Here is a 17,627-nt window from a genome sequence, read left to right on the forward strand (position 1 = left end):
AGTATGAAAGGCAAAATGATAGGACACTGAAAGATGAACTCCCCAGGTCGGTGGGTGCCCAAATGCTACTGGAGATCAGTGGAGAAATAACTCCAGAAAGAAGGAAGGGATGGAGCCAAAGCAAAAACAACGCCGAGTTGTGGATGCGACTGGTGACAGACGCAAGATCCAATGCTGTAAAGAGCAATATTGCATAGGAACCTGGAATGTCAGGTCCATAAATCAAGGCAAATTGGAAGTAGTCAAATAGGAGATGGCAAGAGTAAACATCAACACTCTAGGAATCAGCGAACTAAGATGGACTGAAATGGGTGAATTTAACTCAGATGATCATTATATCTACTACTGTGGGCAGGAATCCCTGAGAAGAAATGGAGCAGCCATCACGGTCAACAAGAGTCCGAAATGCAGTACTTGGATGCAATCTCAAAAATGACAGAATGATCTCTGTTCATTTCCAAGGCAAACTATTCAATATCACAGTGATCCAAGCCTATGTGCCAACCAGTAACACTGAAGAAGCTGAAGTTGAACGGTTCTTGTAGAACTAACACCCAAAAAAGATGTCCTTTTCATTATAGGGGACTGGAATGCAAAAGTAGGTAGTCAGGAAACACCTGGAATAACAGGCAAATTTGGCCTTGAGTACAGAATGAAGCAGGGCAAAGCTAATAGAGTTTTGCCAAGAGAATGCACTGGTCATAGCAAACACCCTCTTCCAACAACACAATAAAAGACTCTACACATGGACATCACCAGATGGTCAACACTGAAATCAGACTGATTATATTCTTTGTAGCCAAAGATGGAGAAGCTCTATACAGTCAGCAAAAACAAGACAGAGAGCTGACTATGGCTCAGATCATGAACTCCTTATTGCCAAATTCAGACTTAAATTGAAGAAAGTAGGGAAAAACCACTAGACCATTCAGGTATGACCTAAATCAAATCCCTTATGATTATACAGTGGAAGTGAAAAATAGATTTAAGAGACTAGATCTGATAGAGTATCTGATGAACTATGGACAGAGGTTCGTGACATTGTACAGAAGACATGGATCAAGACCATCCCCATGGAAAAGAAATGCAAAAAAGCAAAATGGCTGTCTGAGGAGGCCTTACAAATAGCTGGAAAAGAAGAGAAGTGGAAAGCAAAGGAGAAAAGGAAAGATGTTCCCATATGAATGCAGAGTTCCAAAAAATAGCAAGGAGAGATAAAAAAGCCTTCCTCAGTGATCAATGCAAAGAAAGAAAGACTAGAGATCTCTTCAAGACAATTAGAGATACCAAGGGAACATTTCATGAAAAGATGGGCTCGATAAAGGAAAGAAATGGTATGGACCTAACAGAAGCAGAAGACATTAAGAAGAGGTGGCAAGAATACACAGAAGAACTATACAAAAAAGATCTTCACAACCCAGATAATCACAATGGTGTGATCACTCACCTAGAGCCAGACATCCTGGAATGTGAAGTCAAGTGGGCCTTAGGAAGCATCACTATGAACAAAGCTAGTAGAGGTGATGGAATTCCAGTTGAGCTATTTCAAATCCTGAAAGATGATGCTGTGAAAGTGCTGCACTCAATATGTCAGCAAATCTGGAAAACTCAGCAGTGGCCACAGGACTGGAAAAGGTCAGTTTTTATTCTAATCCCAAAGAAAGGCAATGCCTAAGAATGCTCAAACTACTACACAACTGCGCTCATTTCACACGCTAGTAAAGTAATGCTCAAAATTAAAGTAAATGCTCCAAGCCAGGCTTTAGCAATTTGTGAACTGTGAACTTCGAGATGTTCAAGCTGGTTTTAGAAAAGGCAGAAGAACCAGAGATCCAATTGCAACATCCGCTGGATCATGGAAAAAGCAAGAGAGTTCCAGAAAAACATCCATTTCTGCTTTATTGACTATGCCAAAGCCTTTGACTGTGTGGATCACAATAAACTGTGGAAAATTCTGAAAGAGATGGGAATACCAGACCATCTGACCTGTCTCTTGAGAAACCTTTACGCAGGTTAGGAATCAACAGTTAGAAGTGGGCATGGAACAACAGACTGCTTCCAAACAGAAAAAGGAATACATCAAGGCTGTATACTGTCACTCTGCTTATTTAACTTATATGCAGAGTACATCATGAGAAACGCTGGGCTGGAGGAAGCACAAGCTGGAATCAAGACTGCTGTGAGAAATAACCTCAGATATGCAGATGACACCACCCTTATGGAACAAAGTGAAGAGGAACTAAAAAAACCTCTTGATAAAAGTGAAGGAGGAGAGTGAAAAAGTTGGCTTAAAGCTCAACATTTAGAAAACTAAGATCATGGCATCTGGTCCCATCACTTCATGGGAAATAGATGGGGAAACAGTGTAACAGTGGCTGACTTTATTTTGAGGGGCTCCAAAATCACTGCAGATGGTAATTGCAGCCATGAAATTAAAAGATGCTTACTCCTTGGAAGGAAAGTTATGACCAACCTAGATAGCATATTCAAAAGCAGAGACACTACTTTGCCAACAAAGATCCATCTAGTCAAGGCTATGGTTTTTCCAGTGGTCATGTATGGATATGAGAGTTCAACGGTGAAGAGAGCTGAGCACCGAAGAATTGATGCTTTTGAACTGTGGTGTTGGAGAAGACTCTTGAGAGTCCCTTGGACTGCAAGGAGATCCAACCAGTCCATCCTAAAGGAGATCAGTCCTGGGTTTTCACTGGAAGGACTGATGTTGAAGCTGAAACTCCAATACTTTGGCGATCTCATGCGAAGAGTTGACTCATTGGAAAAGACCCTAATGCTGGGAAGGACATAGGGGATTACACAGGATGAGATGGCAGGATGGTATCACTGACTCAATGGACATGGGTTTGGGTAGACTCCAGGAGTTGGTGATGAACAGGGAGGCCTGGTGTGCTGCGATTCATGGGGTCGCAGAGTCAGACATGATTGAGTGAGTGAACTGAACTGTCAGTGGTTCTTACTTCGTAAGGAGTGTATACGTATGCAGTGTATACTGTGGTGCCAGGAACTCCTTACATGCATGCAGCTGGATCCTAACCAAGGTTATTACATTTTTTGTTTCACTCAAGAAATAATTATTACACTGATGGCTGCTAAACAGAACACTAAAATGAACAGGTCTCATGACAAAATACAGACTAGGTTAAAACATGCTACAAGTAAAATGTAGGATGTATATAACTCATAAAACTCCTGTTAAAGGAATGTGTGTATTCCTTTTATCAATTACCAGAACATGCAAGTACCAACTGCCAGAACTTGCATGAAGTTACTTATTTGTGCTGTGTGTGTATCTGTGAGTACACAGAGATTATGGTCAAAGGACTGTATGAAATGGAAACGGAAACAGCGAGACAGGTTTGAAGAGTGAATAGTGCCTTAACTGGGATACTATTACAGACTCTAATACCCTGGGAATCAGATTGTAGTTAATTTCTGACTTGTTTAGTATTTCTTTGAGTTCTGTATTTTCAGTCCCTTCAAGGGACCAAAAAATTCTATCATTTGAAAGGGTACCTCAAGTACAAAAGGGTAACTCTTTCTTTAAGATTCCATTGATTTCCCCTGGTTCTGCTGGGTAGAATCAGATGAAGAAGTCTATGTGAAGACAAGCCATTACGTATCTGAAATAAGATATTACTTCCTAAACTCTTCACAATTCTGGGTTAAAAATAAGGGTTTTCTGCAAGACCGTGTAATATGGCTAGTTTGCATGTCCCTGGTATCCCTGGTCACTTCAACCAGTTGGTCTGTTATTCTTGTAGGGCCGCACTCAAGAACTTGATACTCCAAGAGTGAGGCTGATTCGAAGGCAAGCTTTGTTTTACCATGTGATTGACCATTTTGCTGTTTTTAATTTCCAAAGTTCCTTAGAGTTTTCATATGAAACTCTTGGTTTTAGGCAGATATTCAACTCAACATTACCAAATGATGAATTACTCACTGAGATTTTTTCTCCAGATTGGACAATTTTTTTCTTCGTTTTTTTTCTTTCACGTATTAGATCATTGTGGGCCTTAAGCAACTCCTCAAAGCGAACTTTGGTCTTCACTTTAGCTTCACTCTCAACTACAAATGATAATGACTCATGTCATTTTCTCTGCAACTCTACTATCACATACATCATGATAAAAAATAAAACCCCACAGCCTCGCAAATACCTGCTTTAGTTAAAACAGTTGACGAGTCCTTTCTTAAACAACATTTCTTTTGGATTTGGTGACACCAAACTCACTTATACCCCACTTACCTTTTGTGCTACTCCCTCCAAAAGTTTCCTTTGCTAAGTTAACTTTTTACTTACCATGCACACAGCATCTGCCACTGTTAGTTATGTGGCCTTAAAACAAGTCACTTAACATCTCTAAACTTCATTCTTCTTATGTGTAAAGTCAGAAAAATCCTAAGTCAAAGATCAGTTTTTTATGAAAAATGACTAACGCTCGACTGGCTCAAATGAATCAAGCGTTCAACAAATATTAAAAACTGAAAGTTGTTTTCCCCTTTAAAACATAAATCATATCAGGCTAGTCCTTGCTTAAGACTGTGAGCTTCCCAGTTCACTTAGAACAAAATAAAAGAAGTCATTCACATGGCCCTACATGATTCTCATTTCCTGGCCTGTCTACCTGTATAGCTTCAATTAAAAAAAAATAGCCCCTGACATTCCTACATTCTAGCCAGACATACCTTTTTTTCTTTTTTAGCTCTTCTGCCAGAACAGGCAGTTTCCCACATGAAGCTGCTTCTACCCTGTGCAGACGTCTTCTAACTCCTCACACCTGGCTAGGGTTAATATATGCCTGTTTTAAATGTTGCCTGTAAAGTGAACATTTCCTGACAACCTCATCTATATTTCTCCATTTCTCACACCGCAGACTTTTTTTCCTTCACAGCACTTAACCCAGCCTGAATTTGTATAATTATTTGTATACATATATATATATATATATATATATAAATACACTGTGACTCTCCCACTATACCCAGTAGTTCATAACGACATCCCTAGCTATTATCATGGGGTCTAGCACAGAGTAAATACTCAAACATGTTTCAAATAAATGCTGAATGAATGAATGCCCCAGGGCAGGTATTGGGAAACTACCTGCAGGCCAGTCAACTGTTTTAATAAATAAAGTTTTATTGAAACACAGCCATACCCACTCTGTTAAGAATTATCATGGCTGCCTCCATGCTTCTATGGCAGAGTTGAGAAGTTGTAGCAGAGACCAAATCTAAAATATTTACTAGCTTGCCTTTTAGGAAAAAGTTCACCAAAGTCTACTTTAAAGTCAAATATCCATTTGATAATAAAAAATAAAAACTAACCATATGTTATTTACTCTGCCCAGCTGAGTCCCAAATTGCCAGCCACTGAATACACATATTAACCTTAATTACCAACATTTCATTTGAAAGAAATATCAAACCATGAAGTATCTATAAATGTTATATTTGGTTGATGATATCTACTTTACTCCTTAATTGGTTAAAGAATCCCTTAAAAGAATCCACACTTTAAAGTAAATAATATGGACTGCATATAAAAAATAGAAATCTTACCAGTGGGCATATCTCAGCTTTACGGAGAGCATTGAGTGATAGTATAAAGCACTGATTCAGTCAGGATCCTATTAAAACAAAGAGATTTATTTGTAAAATGGATTTTCCAAATAAAAGTTATAAAATATTCTTCATGCAGCATTATGTGATTGTCCACTATCTCAACAGGTTACAAATAAAACTAAGTTCTCTTATCCCTATCTTATACAAACAACTCAAATACATCTAAATCAGTTTAGAGTCTTAAAGTGAAGCAAACCGGATCAAAATTGAGTAAAATATGTATATATTAAGAAAAAAATTGTTTTAATTATTGAAAGGCAACAAGTATCTAACTTAGTATGCTTTTAAAGTATTTGGGCTTTCCTGGTAGCTCAGATGGTAGATAATCTGCCTGCAATGCGAGAGACCCCAGTTTGATCCCTGCATCAAGAAGATCCCCTGAGAAGGGAATGGCAACCCACTTTAGTATTCTTACCTGGAGAATTCCATGGACAGAGGAGTGTGGTAGGTTACAGTCCATGAGGTCCCAGAGTCAGACATGACTGAGTGACTAACACTAAAGTATTTTAAGTAAATAAATGGACATTTCTATGTACTTCTGAGAAACTAAACTCCATATCAGGATTGATTTTCCCAAGTGCATACATTATTGCACTAGTAAAGTATACTTCTGGGTGGCACATTCACAGATAATGAATTTAAATATTTCTGTGCCTGCCGCTGAAAATACTGCTACAACAGAAGGTTTAGTACAAGCATTCATTCCATCTTCTCAGATCAATACCTGGGTGTGTATCATTGTGTACCTAAAACATGGATAAGCTCAGTATATATATTCTTAAATTTTTTATTTTTTAAAAGATGAGGGTGTCTAAAACATTAATTCTCACATTAAAACATAATGTGCATATATTTTTAAGAATAAAACTGAAGACTTAAAAAATTCTTTTTATTTGGTTCAACAGTTATCAGTTAAGGTTCTAGACTCCCAGAGATCCACATACATTTTCTTTTAGTATTAGTGGTACTTTGGACAGAAAAGTCTGATAAGAAATGCTAAAAAGAATGTTTATACAAATAAACTAATTATGTGAGTTAACTTCTGTAACAACTATCCAGTACAGAGACAAAATAGATATCATTAAATCCACAGAGTAAAACCTCCCATTCCTTATTGATACGGACCAGCATTAACTCTTTCTAGATGATTTAGATCTAATAAGGCTGATCAACTTTCCAATCTACCCCAGATTAGAAAATAGAGAGGCTGCAAAGCCAACTGCATCAGTAACTGAAACCTGGCCGCACAGAAATAGGAAAAAATATAAAGCAAATGAAGATTTAATATTTAAAGTATTCCATAGTGATTCCCTGGTGGCTCAGACAGTGAAGAATCTTCCTGCAAAGCAAGAGACCTGGGTTCAGTCCCTGTGGGATGATCCCCTGGAGTAGGAAATGGCAACCCACCTCAGTATTCTTGCCTGGAGAACTCCAGAGAAAGAGGAGCCTGGTGGGGCTACAGAGAGTCACAAAGAGTCAGACAAAACTGAGGGACTAGCATAGTGATTCAACAATCAGGAAGACAGCTGAATTATGACTCTGAGCCATCAAGAAAGGCTTACTTCTTTTGTTTTATCCTGAGCAGAAAATTTATTAAATTAAATCTCCTAAAGAGAACAAAGAATCAAGGATGATTCTCATGGTTTTCAGACTTGAATAATCAGACCAGTAGTATTATTAATTGGAGTATAGCACAGTATAGGCAAGTCAGAGAAGGCAATGGCACCCCACTCCAGTACCCTTGCCTGGAAAATCCCATAGACAGAGGCGCCTGGAAGGCTGCAGTGAGGTCGGACACGACTGAGTGTCTTCATTTTCTCTTTTCACTTTCATGCATTAGAGAAGGAAATGGAAACCCACTCCAGTGTTCTTGCCTAGAGAATCCCAGGACGGGGGAGCCTGGTGGGCTACTGTCTATAGAGTCACACAGAGTCGGACACCACTGATGCGACTTAGCAGCAGCAGCAGCAGCAACAGTACCGGCAAGTATAGTGGAGCTGCTTAAAACACAGTTACTGTAATCTCCCACAGTTACTTGTATGAAAGAAAGAAAGTGAAAGTGAAATCGCTCAGTCGTGTCTGACTCTCTGTGACCCCATGGACTGTAGCCTACCAGGCTCCTCCATCCACGGAATTTTCCAGGCAAGAGTACTGGAGTGGGTTGCCATTTCCTTCTCCATGGGATCTTCCCAACCGAGGGATCGAACCCTGGTCTCCGGCATTCCAGGCAGATGCTTTAACCTCTGAGCCACCAAAGAGTTGGGCTGGGCAATTTGTTTCCTTATCTGTAAAGTCAGTCTAAGGGCAACTATTCAGAGGACTATTGTTAAGAGTTAAACAATTAAAATGCTAAAAGAGTGCCTCAGAACAGACATCAACATTAGCCACAACTATAATAGATATTTCTTACAGGGACACTCAGTGAACTTGGTGGGACATGCTGGGCTGATACCTGATGGATATTAAGCAGCTACAAGCACTAGCTCTATTGTTAGACTCCCAGTTCTACCTGTCAGTAGATTAATCTCCTTGAACCTCAATTCCTCATCTTTCAAAAGAGAATAATAGTAATAAATGACTTATCAGGTACTATAAAGATTAAATAAGAATATGCAAGTAAAACACTTAGCACAATGCCTACAGTATGGCAAGCTCTTCAAAAATGATAGCTATTATTACTATATACATATATATATATATGGATGTGTGTAAGGATGGAGATACATATACATATAATCCATTTATGTTAAGTAGACAACAGAATATAGCAATCCAGTGATGAGACAGAGGATGAAAATTTGGGCATTATTTATATTTGTGATGATTGCAAGAAAAAAATGCTGAAAAGAAAATTTGGGGCCCACAAAATAAACTAAAAGACATCAGGCAGAAAATGAAAAACTGGGAGCAGTAACCAAAGGAAAAAGAGAGTTTCAAGAAAGAAGTGGTCTACACTGTGCTCTCGAAGTGCCTTGATCTTCATTCCTCCTGCTTCCTGAATTTTCACTGATAAACTACCCACCCCTCCCCAACCAAACTGCTAGCTGTGAGAGGGCTAGGCCTATGCTCTCTTCATCTTTGTATTCCCATTTTAAAAGGGGGTGGGGCAGTAATAGGGTCAAAATGAGTCAGGCATAAGCTCTTGTTTTGATATTTACTGAATGTATGGCTTTGGGCAAGCTACTTAATCTCACTAAGGCTTGTTCTTTTTTTTTTTTTTTTGCCTGGGAAATGAAAATGGCACCTCCTTTATTATAAGGAGAAGAGGAAATACTGAAAAGGAAAAGTGACCAGCACAGTGGATGGCCCATTACTTTATGTGATTATTATAGCATTGCTGCTAAGTCACTTCAGTCGTGTCTGACTCTGTGCGACCCCATAGATGGCAGCCCACCAGGCTCCCCCGTCCCAGGGATTCTCCAGGCAAAAATAGACAATTATGTGATAGACAAAACATAATTATGTATTTATATTATTTACTATTATTTAATAGTCTAATGTACAATCCAATTAGTAAACACTAATATTATTCAATGATGAACACAGCAAATACATTACAGAAATAATCATCTCTAAGCAGTAATGTGTACTATAGCAAATACCTTAAATGACTTATATTTGATAAGTAAGATCATCAAGGAAAATTAAGGTTAAACTTAAAAAGAAATTGTGAACTTCATATATGTCATTATATTTAAAAACTTCTCCCTCACAATCCCTTTAACAGGACCTGCTAAGAGACATTAATACAAAATAGGAAAACAAACTGTTACATTTCATCTCATTTTATTTTTTCTCTAAACACCTCATTATCAGCCAATAAATGACTAAAGATCAAGGAAAAAACAGGCAGAGGCTTGGATGATTCACTCCTTACTGAATTTTACAGCATGGGAAAAAAGGAAACAAAAACCCGTATACATATTCAATCAATAAATCAAGATAGTATTTATAAATATGTAAGATTATAAATACAATGAAAAATTTGGGGCATTTAAATTTCTTTCTTATATATTTTTTAACTTCACAGAGTCCTCATAACAAGCAATCTTCTTCCATAAGACCAAGCAGTAACAGCAATCATAAATGCAACAAGTGAAAAAACTGTTAGCATTCTTCTCTCAGAAGAAGGAAAAGTCATATACTCCAATCAGTATATGTTTTTATAGTAATGTTGAAAAGTAGCACAGCCATTTGGAAGAGATTCCTAAATAGTATATATTTCCTTTTATTTGTATACATATTGAAATAACCCTATTAATGTAGCTAGACTCTTAGAAACGTAACAGATCGATCACCCTTTCTCAGATGTAATTAAGGCATTTCACAGGTTCAAGATTCAGCACCAAGATGACACCCTAAAAGGAAATAAATGTAGCATCTGATTTAAATGTATGCTGTTAAACCAGAATCCATCCTAAAGGAGATCAGTCCTCGGTGTTCTTTGGAAGGAATAATGCTAAAGCTGAAACTCCAGTACTTTGGCCACCTCATGCGAAGAGTTGACTCATTGGAAAAGACCCTGATGCTGGGAGGGATTCGGGGCAGGAGGAGAAGGGGACGACAGAGGATGAGATGGCTGGATGGCATCACTGACTCGATGGACGTGAGTCTGAGTGAACTCCGGGAGTTGGTGAGGGACAGGGAGGCCTGGCGTGCTGCGATTCATGGGGTCGCAAAGAGTCGGACACGACTGAGCGACTGAACTGAACTGAAACCAGAATCAGGAATAGGAAAGGCAAAGACTGCATTCACTCTTTCAGGACAACACGCTCAACGCTCCGGAGAAGATCCGCCCAGGAACAGGAGAAAAAAAGTAAGTACGCAGAGGTAACTCTCAAAACCACATCTCTCCACTCCGCGGCGCTGGGCCGGTCAGACTGCAGTGGCGCTTCGCGGCCCCCGTCCGCCCTGCTGGGCCCACCGCCCCCACGCCCTCGGATCTGAGCAGCCCTCCACGCTGCTGTCCCCAGAGAGGGCAGGGCAGGCCGAGTTCCCGGGCCCGGGATCCCGCCACCACCAGCCTGCAGGGTACTCACACAGAAGAGGGCGCAGAACTGCCGACAACGGGCCCCTAGGGAGCCACCACCCGGACCGTGCGGGGCGGGCTGGGAGTGAAATAGCCACCCAGCCACCCCAGCCGCCCGCCTCCCAGGCTCTGAGTACCCGCCGGGTGCCGCAGGGCTGGCAGCGCGCCTCCAGCCGACGTCAGCGCCTGCCTACGGCGCCGTCCCCATGACAACCGATGCGGGCCCTCCTCTCCTTTTGGACCTCGGCCGGCCTCGGCGCCCCACCGTGGCTCCGCCCCTCCCGCAGCCCCGCCTTCTCCGGGGGCTGGAGGCGCTGCTGTGTGGCGTAGGCGGAGGCGGCGCGCGCGCGCCCTCAGACTACGGTGGGGCGCGTGCTCGGGGGCTGCGCGTTGGACTCCTCGGGCCCGTGCGGGCCGCGAAAGGGAATCTGTTCCCCTTGGAGCTGGACGGAACCCTGGGAATACGCAGGTGCTTCTCGGAGCTTGCTACCGTCCCGTCTGTCACCCGGAAGAAGCTCTCTGCTCTTCAGAACTGTAGCCAGCTCTGGGGAAAACGGCAGGGGGCAAAGCCAGACGAACGCTGTCGTGGAACCCGCCAAGGCAAAGAAACATGAATGATGCAAAGAAATACACTTGTCAAGCCACCACCACCATCCTCCCCCACGCGATCGTGCCCACGAAATGAAACATCCTTTTAAGCGTGAAGAATACAGAATTGTACCACAGATCAAATCTTAGGGAAAAAAATTATTCATCTGGGGCTGAGTTATCACAGTTATAGTGAGATAACTATGTGTTTAAAACAGAACAGCAACCCCCAAAAGGTCGTCTTCTGCTACACCCAGTGCTCCCTCCCACGTTCTAATTTTTGCCACAGGCGCCATCTTTAGCTCTGAGTCACCAGGGATGGAAAAATACTAGTCAAGTCACTCCAGGACTCTTGCATTTTCTGCAGTTGCAGTCACACTAAAACCTGTTGCTTCGTGTGGTAAGAGCATTATGCATATTTATTTGGAGTCCAGCTTTTCCATTCGCATTTGCCTCTCTACACACTTCAAAGCGTATCTCATTTGTTTCTCCAAATCCTGTGAGAAGTTAGTGATAAATTTTAACCAACCCAGTAGATCCCCATCTTTCCACTTAAAATTTAATTCTCTTTCCAGGTCTCTATCTTGGCTTTATCCTCCGAGTTTTCTAGTTAAATTCCTATAGATCCTTCCAAATGGCTTTTAACATCAAATCATGTCCATTCTACATTTCTAACATCCCCAGGGTAAGATCTGTCCATCTTAACTCCCACAGCCTTCTGTTCAGCTTTATCACTTCTCATTGGGAATGTTGTGAGATGGCCTCATTACCAGTCCCTTGACTCCAGTTTTGATCCCTGAATTCCATTCTCCACACTGCTGTCATACTGACCTCACTGAAAATGTGAATTTGATATCACTGTCCTGGAAATTGTTCAAAGATGATCGGTAGAAGAAAGTTGTGTTACTCTGCCGAGGATAAAAGACACGCGATCTACCTGACTAGTTTCATCTCTCATTGCCTTGTTTTAGTCATGCTTCAATTTATATTGAATTGTGTGTACCACGCAAGATAATTCATACTCTTTCATGCCCTAGTTCTTGCACATGCTGTCTTGTCTCCTTGAAGAATCCTTCCTTGTAAAATCCTACTCCTCCATGTCTCAACCTAAATGTTGTCCATGCTTTGAATCTTAATCAGGTTAACTAATTTCACCAAGTATTCCTGGTATATATCTTGTTATGCTTTGGACACTGATTCTATAAGTTATACTTTAACTGTTTACATTATACATTAATTTCCCAAGACCTGGTGTCTACCGGAATACATATCAAGTAGTTCATACTTTATAAACATATTTGAATGAGTAATAGATGACATATATTGGCTTTACAATTCAGGTATTTTATGCACTTTTCATCTATCCTCACAGATGTGATGTAAGTACTCACTTTACAAAGACAGGTTATAATTCTAGCTCATTATTATGCATTTTAATAACACATTCCACAGTATATTAGACTGGCTGAGATGTATACCTGTTCAGTTCAGTTCAATTCAGTCGCTCAGTTGTGTCCGACTCTGCAACCCCATGAATCGCAGCACGCCAGGTCTCCCTGTCCATCACCAACTCCTGGAGTTCACTCAGACTCATGTCCATCGAGTCAGTGATGCCATCCAGCCATCTCATCCTCTGTCGTCCCCTTCTCCTCCTGCCCCCAATCCCTCCCAGCATCAGAGTCTTTTCCAATGAGTCAACTCTTCACATGAGGTAGCCAAAGTACTGGAGTTTCAGCTTTAGCATCATTCCTTCCAAAGAAATCCTAGGGCTGATCTCCTTCAGAATGGACTGGTTGGATCTCCTTGCAGTCCAAGGGACTCTCAAGAGTCTTCTCCAACTCAACAGTTCAAAAGCATCAATTCTTCGGCGCTCAGCTTTCTTCACAATCCAACTCTCACATCCATACATGACTACTGGAAAAACCATAGCCTTGACTAGACGGACCTTTGTTGGCAAAGTAATGTCTCTGCTTTTGAATATACTATCTAGGTTGGTCATAAATTTTTTTCCAAGGAGTAAGCGTCTTTTAATTTCATGGCTGCAGTCACCATCTGCAGTGATTTTGGAGCCCCGAAAAATAAAGTCTCTTGCCTAAACCTTACAACAACTTGCAGAGAGAGGTGTGTGTATGTGGTGGTAGAGGGGAAGAGTGGTCAAGGAAAATTCACAGCAGGTGACATTTAAGTAAAAATCTAAACAATGTGTAGAGTTATATAGGTTAGGAAGAGTTTCTGGGTAGAAAAAGATGGAGTGTATTTCTCACTAAAAGAAAGCTTGGCGTAATCCAAGAACTGAAGTAAATTCAGCATGGCTTATTGAAATGGTGAGAATGACAAAGGGGGCTTTTGGAGGAAATAAGACAAAAGATAAGCAAGTTTTGAGGCGATCCAAACAGTGTATTGTGAAGTCAGTGAGGTACTATTGAAGGGTTTTGTTGTTGTTGAGTCACTAAGTCATGGCCAACTCTTTGCAGCATCACGGACTGTAGCCCTCCAGGCTTCCTTGTCCTTCACTGTCTCCCAGAGTTTGCTCAGATTTGTGTCCATTGAATCGGTGATGCTATCCAACTATCTCATCCTCTGCTGCCCCCTTCTCTTTTGCCTTCAATCTTTCCCAGCATCAGTGTATTTTCTAATGAATCGGCTCTTTGCATCCAGTAACCAAAGTATTGGAGCTTCAGCTTCAGCATCAGTCCTTCTGATGAATGTTCAGGGTTGATTTCCTTAAGGATTGGCTAGTTTGATCTTGCTGTGCAAGGGGTCTCAAAAGTCCTCTCCAGCACCACAGTTCAAAAGCATCAATTCTTTGACACTCAGTCTTTGCTATGGTCTGGCTGTCACATCTGTACATGACTACTGGAAAAACCATAGCTTTGACTCTATGAATCTTTGTTGGCAGAGTAATGTCTTCACTTTTTAATATGCTATCTAGGTTTGTCATAGCTTTCCTTCCAAGGAGCAAGCATCTTTTAATTTCATGGCTGCAGTCACTGTCTGCAGTGATTTTGGAGTCCAAGAATATATAAAATCTGTCACTATTTCTACTTTTTCCCCTTCTATTTGCCATGAAGTGATGGGACAAGATGCCATGATCTTAGTTTTTTTAATGTTGAGTTTTAAGTCAGGTTTCTCACTCTTCCTCTTTCACCCTCATCAAGAGGCTCTTTATTTCTTTACTTTCTGCCATTAAAGTAGTATCATTTGCATATCTGAGGTTGTTTTAACAATGCAGTTAAATGGTCAGCTATTAATTTCAGAAAGATAACTCTGGCTGCAGTATAGAAAAATGGATGGGAAGAAAACAAATATAGATCCAGCAATATTAATTAAGATTCTGTTGTTGTAGACTATGTAAGATACGCTAGTGGTAGGGGCAAGACTAGAAGTGGTCAGGATGAACAGAAGACTTTATTGGAAGGTAGAAAATATTAGGACTTGGTGATTGATTGGATGGAGAAGTAAGTGATAGGAAAGAATAAAAAATGATAAACAGTTTTTTCCCTTGCCTGATGAAGAGGTAGTGAGCATGTCAGGGCCATAATGGTTACATAAAAGAGGAGTAAAGAAATAAGTGTGTTGGGGCTAAGGAGAGGCAATCTTCTCCTTAACGAAGAAGGGAGTTACAAATAGGAAAAAGAGAAATTCCAGAATGACTTTTGTGATGGTGTTGTTGGATTGGAATTGAACTCACAGTCTTCAATATATATGTAAACACATACAGAAATACAGATAAAGTACTTGTGTACATGTGTGTATATATATATATATATATATATATATATATATATATCTCCTATCTATCTATCTTTCCCCTAGCTCTCTGTTCAGAATCTCTAGGAGCAATGATACCTTAGAAGCAATGAGTACATAGCACCCAGACCTTGGTTTCTTAACATTATTCTCCATTGATAGGAACTAGAGGCCCTGGAGAAATGACTAATCCAGAGCAGGAGCTTGGCAAATGTAACATGATCTTGGAAAATCTTCTTGCACTAGAAATTAAACAAAAATGGATGTGAAAAAACTTCTCACAAAATGATGGAACATATCAATAGTGAAAGCCACGCAGTCGTGTCTGATGCTTTGTGACCCCACGGACTCTATGCTGCTGCTGCTGGTAAGTTGTTTCAGTCGTGTCTGACTCTGTGCGACCCCACAGACGACAGCCTGCTAGGCTCCTCTATCTCTGGGATTCTCCAGGCAAGAACACTGGAGTGGGTTGCCATTTCCTTCTCCAATGCATGAAAGTGAAAAGTGAAAGTGAAGTCGCTGAGTCGTGTCTGACTCCCAGCGACCCCATGGACTGCAGCCTACCGGGCTCCTCCGTCCATGGGATTTTCCAGGCAAGAGAACTGGAGTGGGGTGCCATTGCCTTCTCCGACCGACTCTGTAGTCCCTGGAATTATCCAGACCGGAATACTGGAGTGGGTAGCCGTTCCTTTCTCCAGGATATCTTCCCAACCCAAGGATTAAACTCAGGTATCCTACATTGCAGGTAGATTCTTTACCAGCTAAGCTTCAAGGGAAACCCAGAACATATCAAAGGGACAGGGAATTCAGCTTGAAAGGGCCTGCATTGCCACCTTTGGGTTAATCTGCGCATATGTATAATAATGTTAATAAATTACGATCCACTAATGGCACCCCATTCCAGTACTCTTGCCTGGAAAATCCCATGGGCAGAGGACCCTGGTAGGCTGCAGTCCATGGGGTCGCTGGGAGTCGGACACGACTGAGCGACTTCACTTTCACTTTTCACTTTCATGCATTGGAGAAGGAAATGGCAACCCACTCCAGTGTTCTTGCCTGGAGAATCCCAGGAACAGAGGAGCCTGGTGGGCTGCTGTCTATGGGGTCGCACAGCGTCGGACACAACTGAAGTGATCTAGCAACAGCAGCAGCAAGAATACTTAAACCCATACTGACATAAATATATATGAGTTTTTAAAAATGGGGATAATTGGAGAAAGAAATGGCAACCCACTCCAGTATTCTTGCCTGGAGAATCCCAGGAACAGAGGAGCCTGGTGGGCTGCCGTCTATGGGGTCACAGAGTCAGACATGACTGAAGTGACTTAGCAGCAGCAGCAGCAGCTCATGCCAAGACTATTTGAGAAAATTATATGGAAATGTTAGGTATATTATTAAGCTGTCTACAAAGAGAATTTATTATAATAAAGGATATGATAGATAAAATTTAATTATTAAAAATAAAAAAATTAAAATGGGGATAAAGAAAGTCTCTTCCTTACATTAGATTGCTAACCAATAAATGTAGAAAGAATGATTTAGATAGAAACATCACTATTTAGCAACCTTTATAGTACAGATTGATTCAGACAAGAATCCTCAATGTATGCTAAAACTAGAAGGTGAGAGTTGTAAGAGATACACACACACACACACACACACACACGCATAAATAAATGTATATGGCAAAAGATCCTTAGAACACACTATTTTGATATTTCTGCTCAAAAAATGCATAGCCTGAATCTAATCACGAGGAAAGATAAGACAACTCCAAACTGAGGTACATTCTACAAAGCCATAGACGTGTACTCTTCAAAAGTGTCCAGGTCATGATAGACAAAGGAAGGCCTAAACATCTTCAGTTTGTAACAGACTAAAGAGACATGACTCCTGAATGGACCATATGACTCTGAATTGGATCTGTTTGTTATAAAGGATATTACTGGGACCATTGACAAAATGTGAATGGGGTCTGTGAACTAAATGGTGGCATTTTAACAATGTTAGTTTCCTGATTTTAGGAGATACCTTCACTTCTAGAAAATACACAGAGAAGTGTTTAAAGGTCATGAAGCTGTAGGCTTACAACTTACTCAAATGGTTCAGAAAAATAATTCTGTAATTTTATAAGTATATAAAAATATAAATTATATATATACAGACACACAGAGAACAATGAAACAAGTGTAATATATCAGCAATTGGAGAATTTGTGCAAAGGTGTTCCTTTTACTATTCCTGCAATTTTTTTCTGTAATTTAACATTTTAAAATTATAGAAAATGGTTTTAATGTACTGAGGTTTCTGGCTTAGATATCTGGTTGAAGAATGGCTAATTAATTAACAATGGAAATGCAGAACAGCAGGTATGGAGGAAAAGATGTTTTCAGTAGGATATATCCAGTAGGCATTTGAGTATACAGTTAACATATTCATGAGTCCCATTCAAATTGGAAAAAGCAAACATGCTACTTTTATTTACTTTCATTAACCAAGGTTAAGACTGAGGTCACTCACTCTATTAGAATTAGGAGAGATGAGCGATTATGAGTAGTGGTGGTAGTAATTACCATATAATTGGCCAGTCATTCATGAAAATAGATGTAGGGTATTC

The 17,627-nt window shown here is 40.5% G+C and overlaps 1 protein-coding gene across 8 annotated transcripts in view; it reads right to left on the reverse strand.

The window, feature by feature from the left end:
- Positions 1–10,943, reverse strand: part of AHI1 (Abelson helper integration site 1) — a 223,469-nt gene extending 212,526 nt beyond the window's left edge. For 4 of the 8 annotated variants that reach the window (XR_001918550.1, XR_001918549.1, XM_018053237.1 and 1 more), the window contains exons 1-3: positions 10,683–10,941; positions 5,581–5,648; positions 3,959–4,083 (exon numbers count right to left, since the gene is read on the reverse strand). Coding sequence is in view for 4 of the 8 variants with exons in the window: in XM_018053237.1 (XP_017908726.1) it covers positions 3,959–4,083; positions 5,581–5,590 (135 nt within the window). In the remaining 4 variants the exon portion in view is untranslated. Of the gene's footprint in view, positions 1–3,958; positions 4,084–5,580; positions 5,649–10,682 lie in introns of those variants that run through there. The other 4 variants (XM_018053236.1, XM_018053240.1, XM_018053241.1 and 1 more) reach the window with 3 other exon arrangements.

The sequence above is a fragment of the Capra hircus genome, chromosome 9 (genome assembly GCF_001704415.2).
Source record: "Capra hircus breed San Clemente chromosome 9, ASM170441v1, whole genome shotgun sequence".
Classification (NCBI taxonomy): Eukaryota; Metazoa; Chordata; class Mammalia; order Artiodactyla; family Bovidae; genus Capra; species Capra hircus.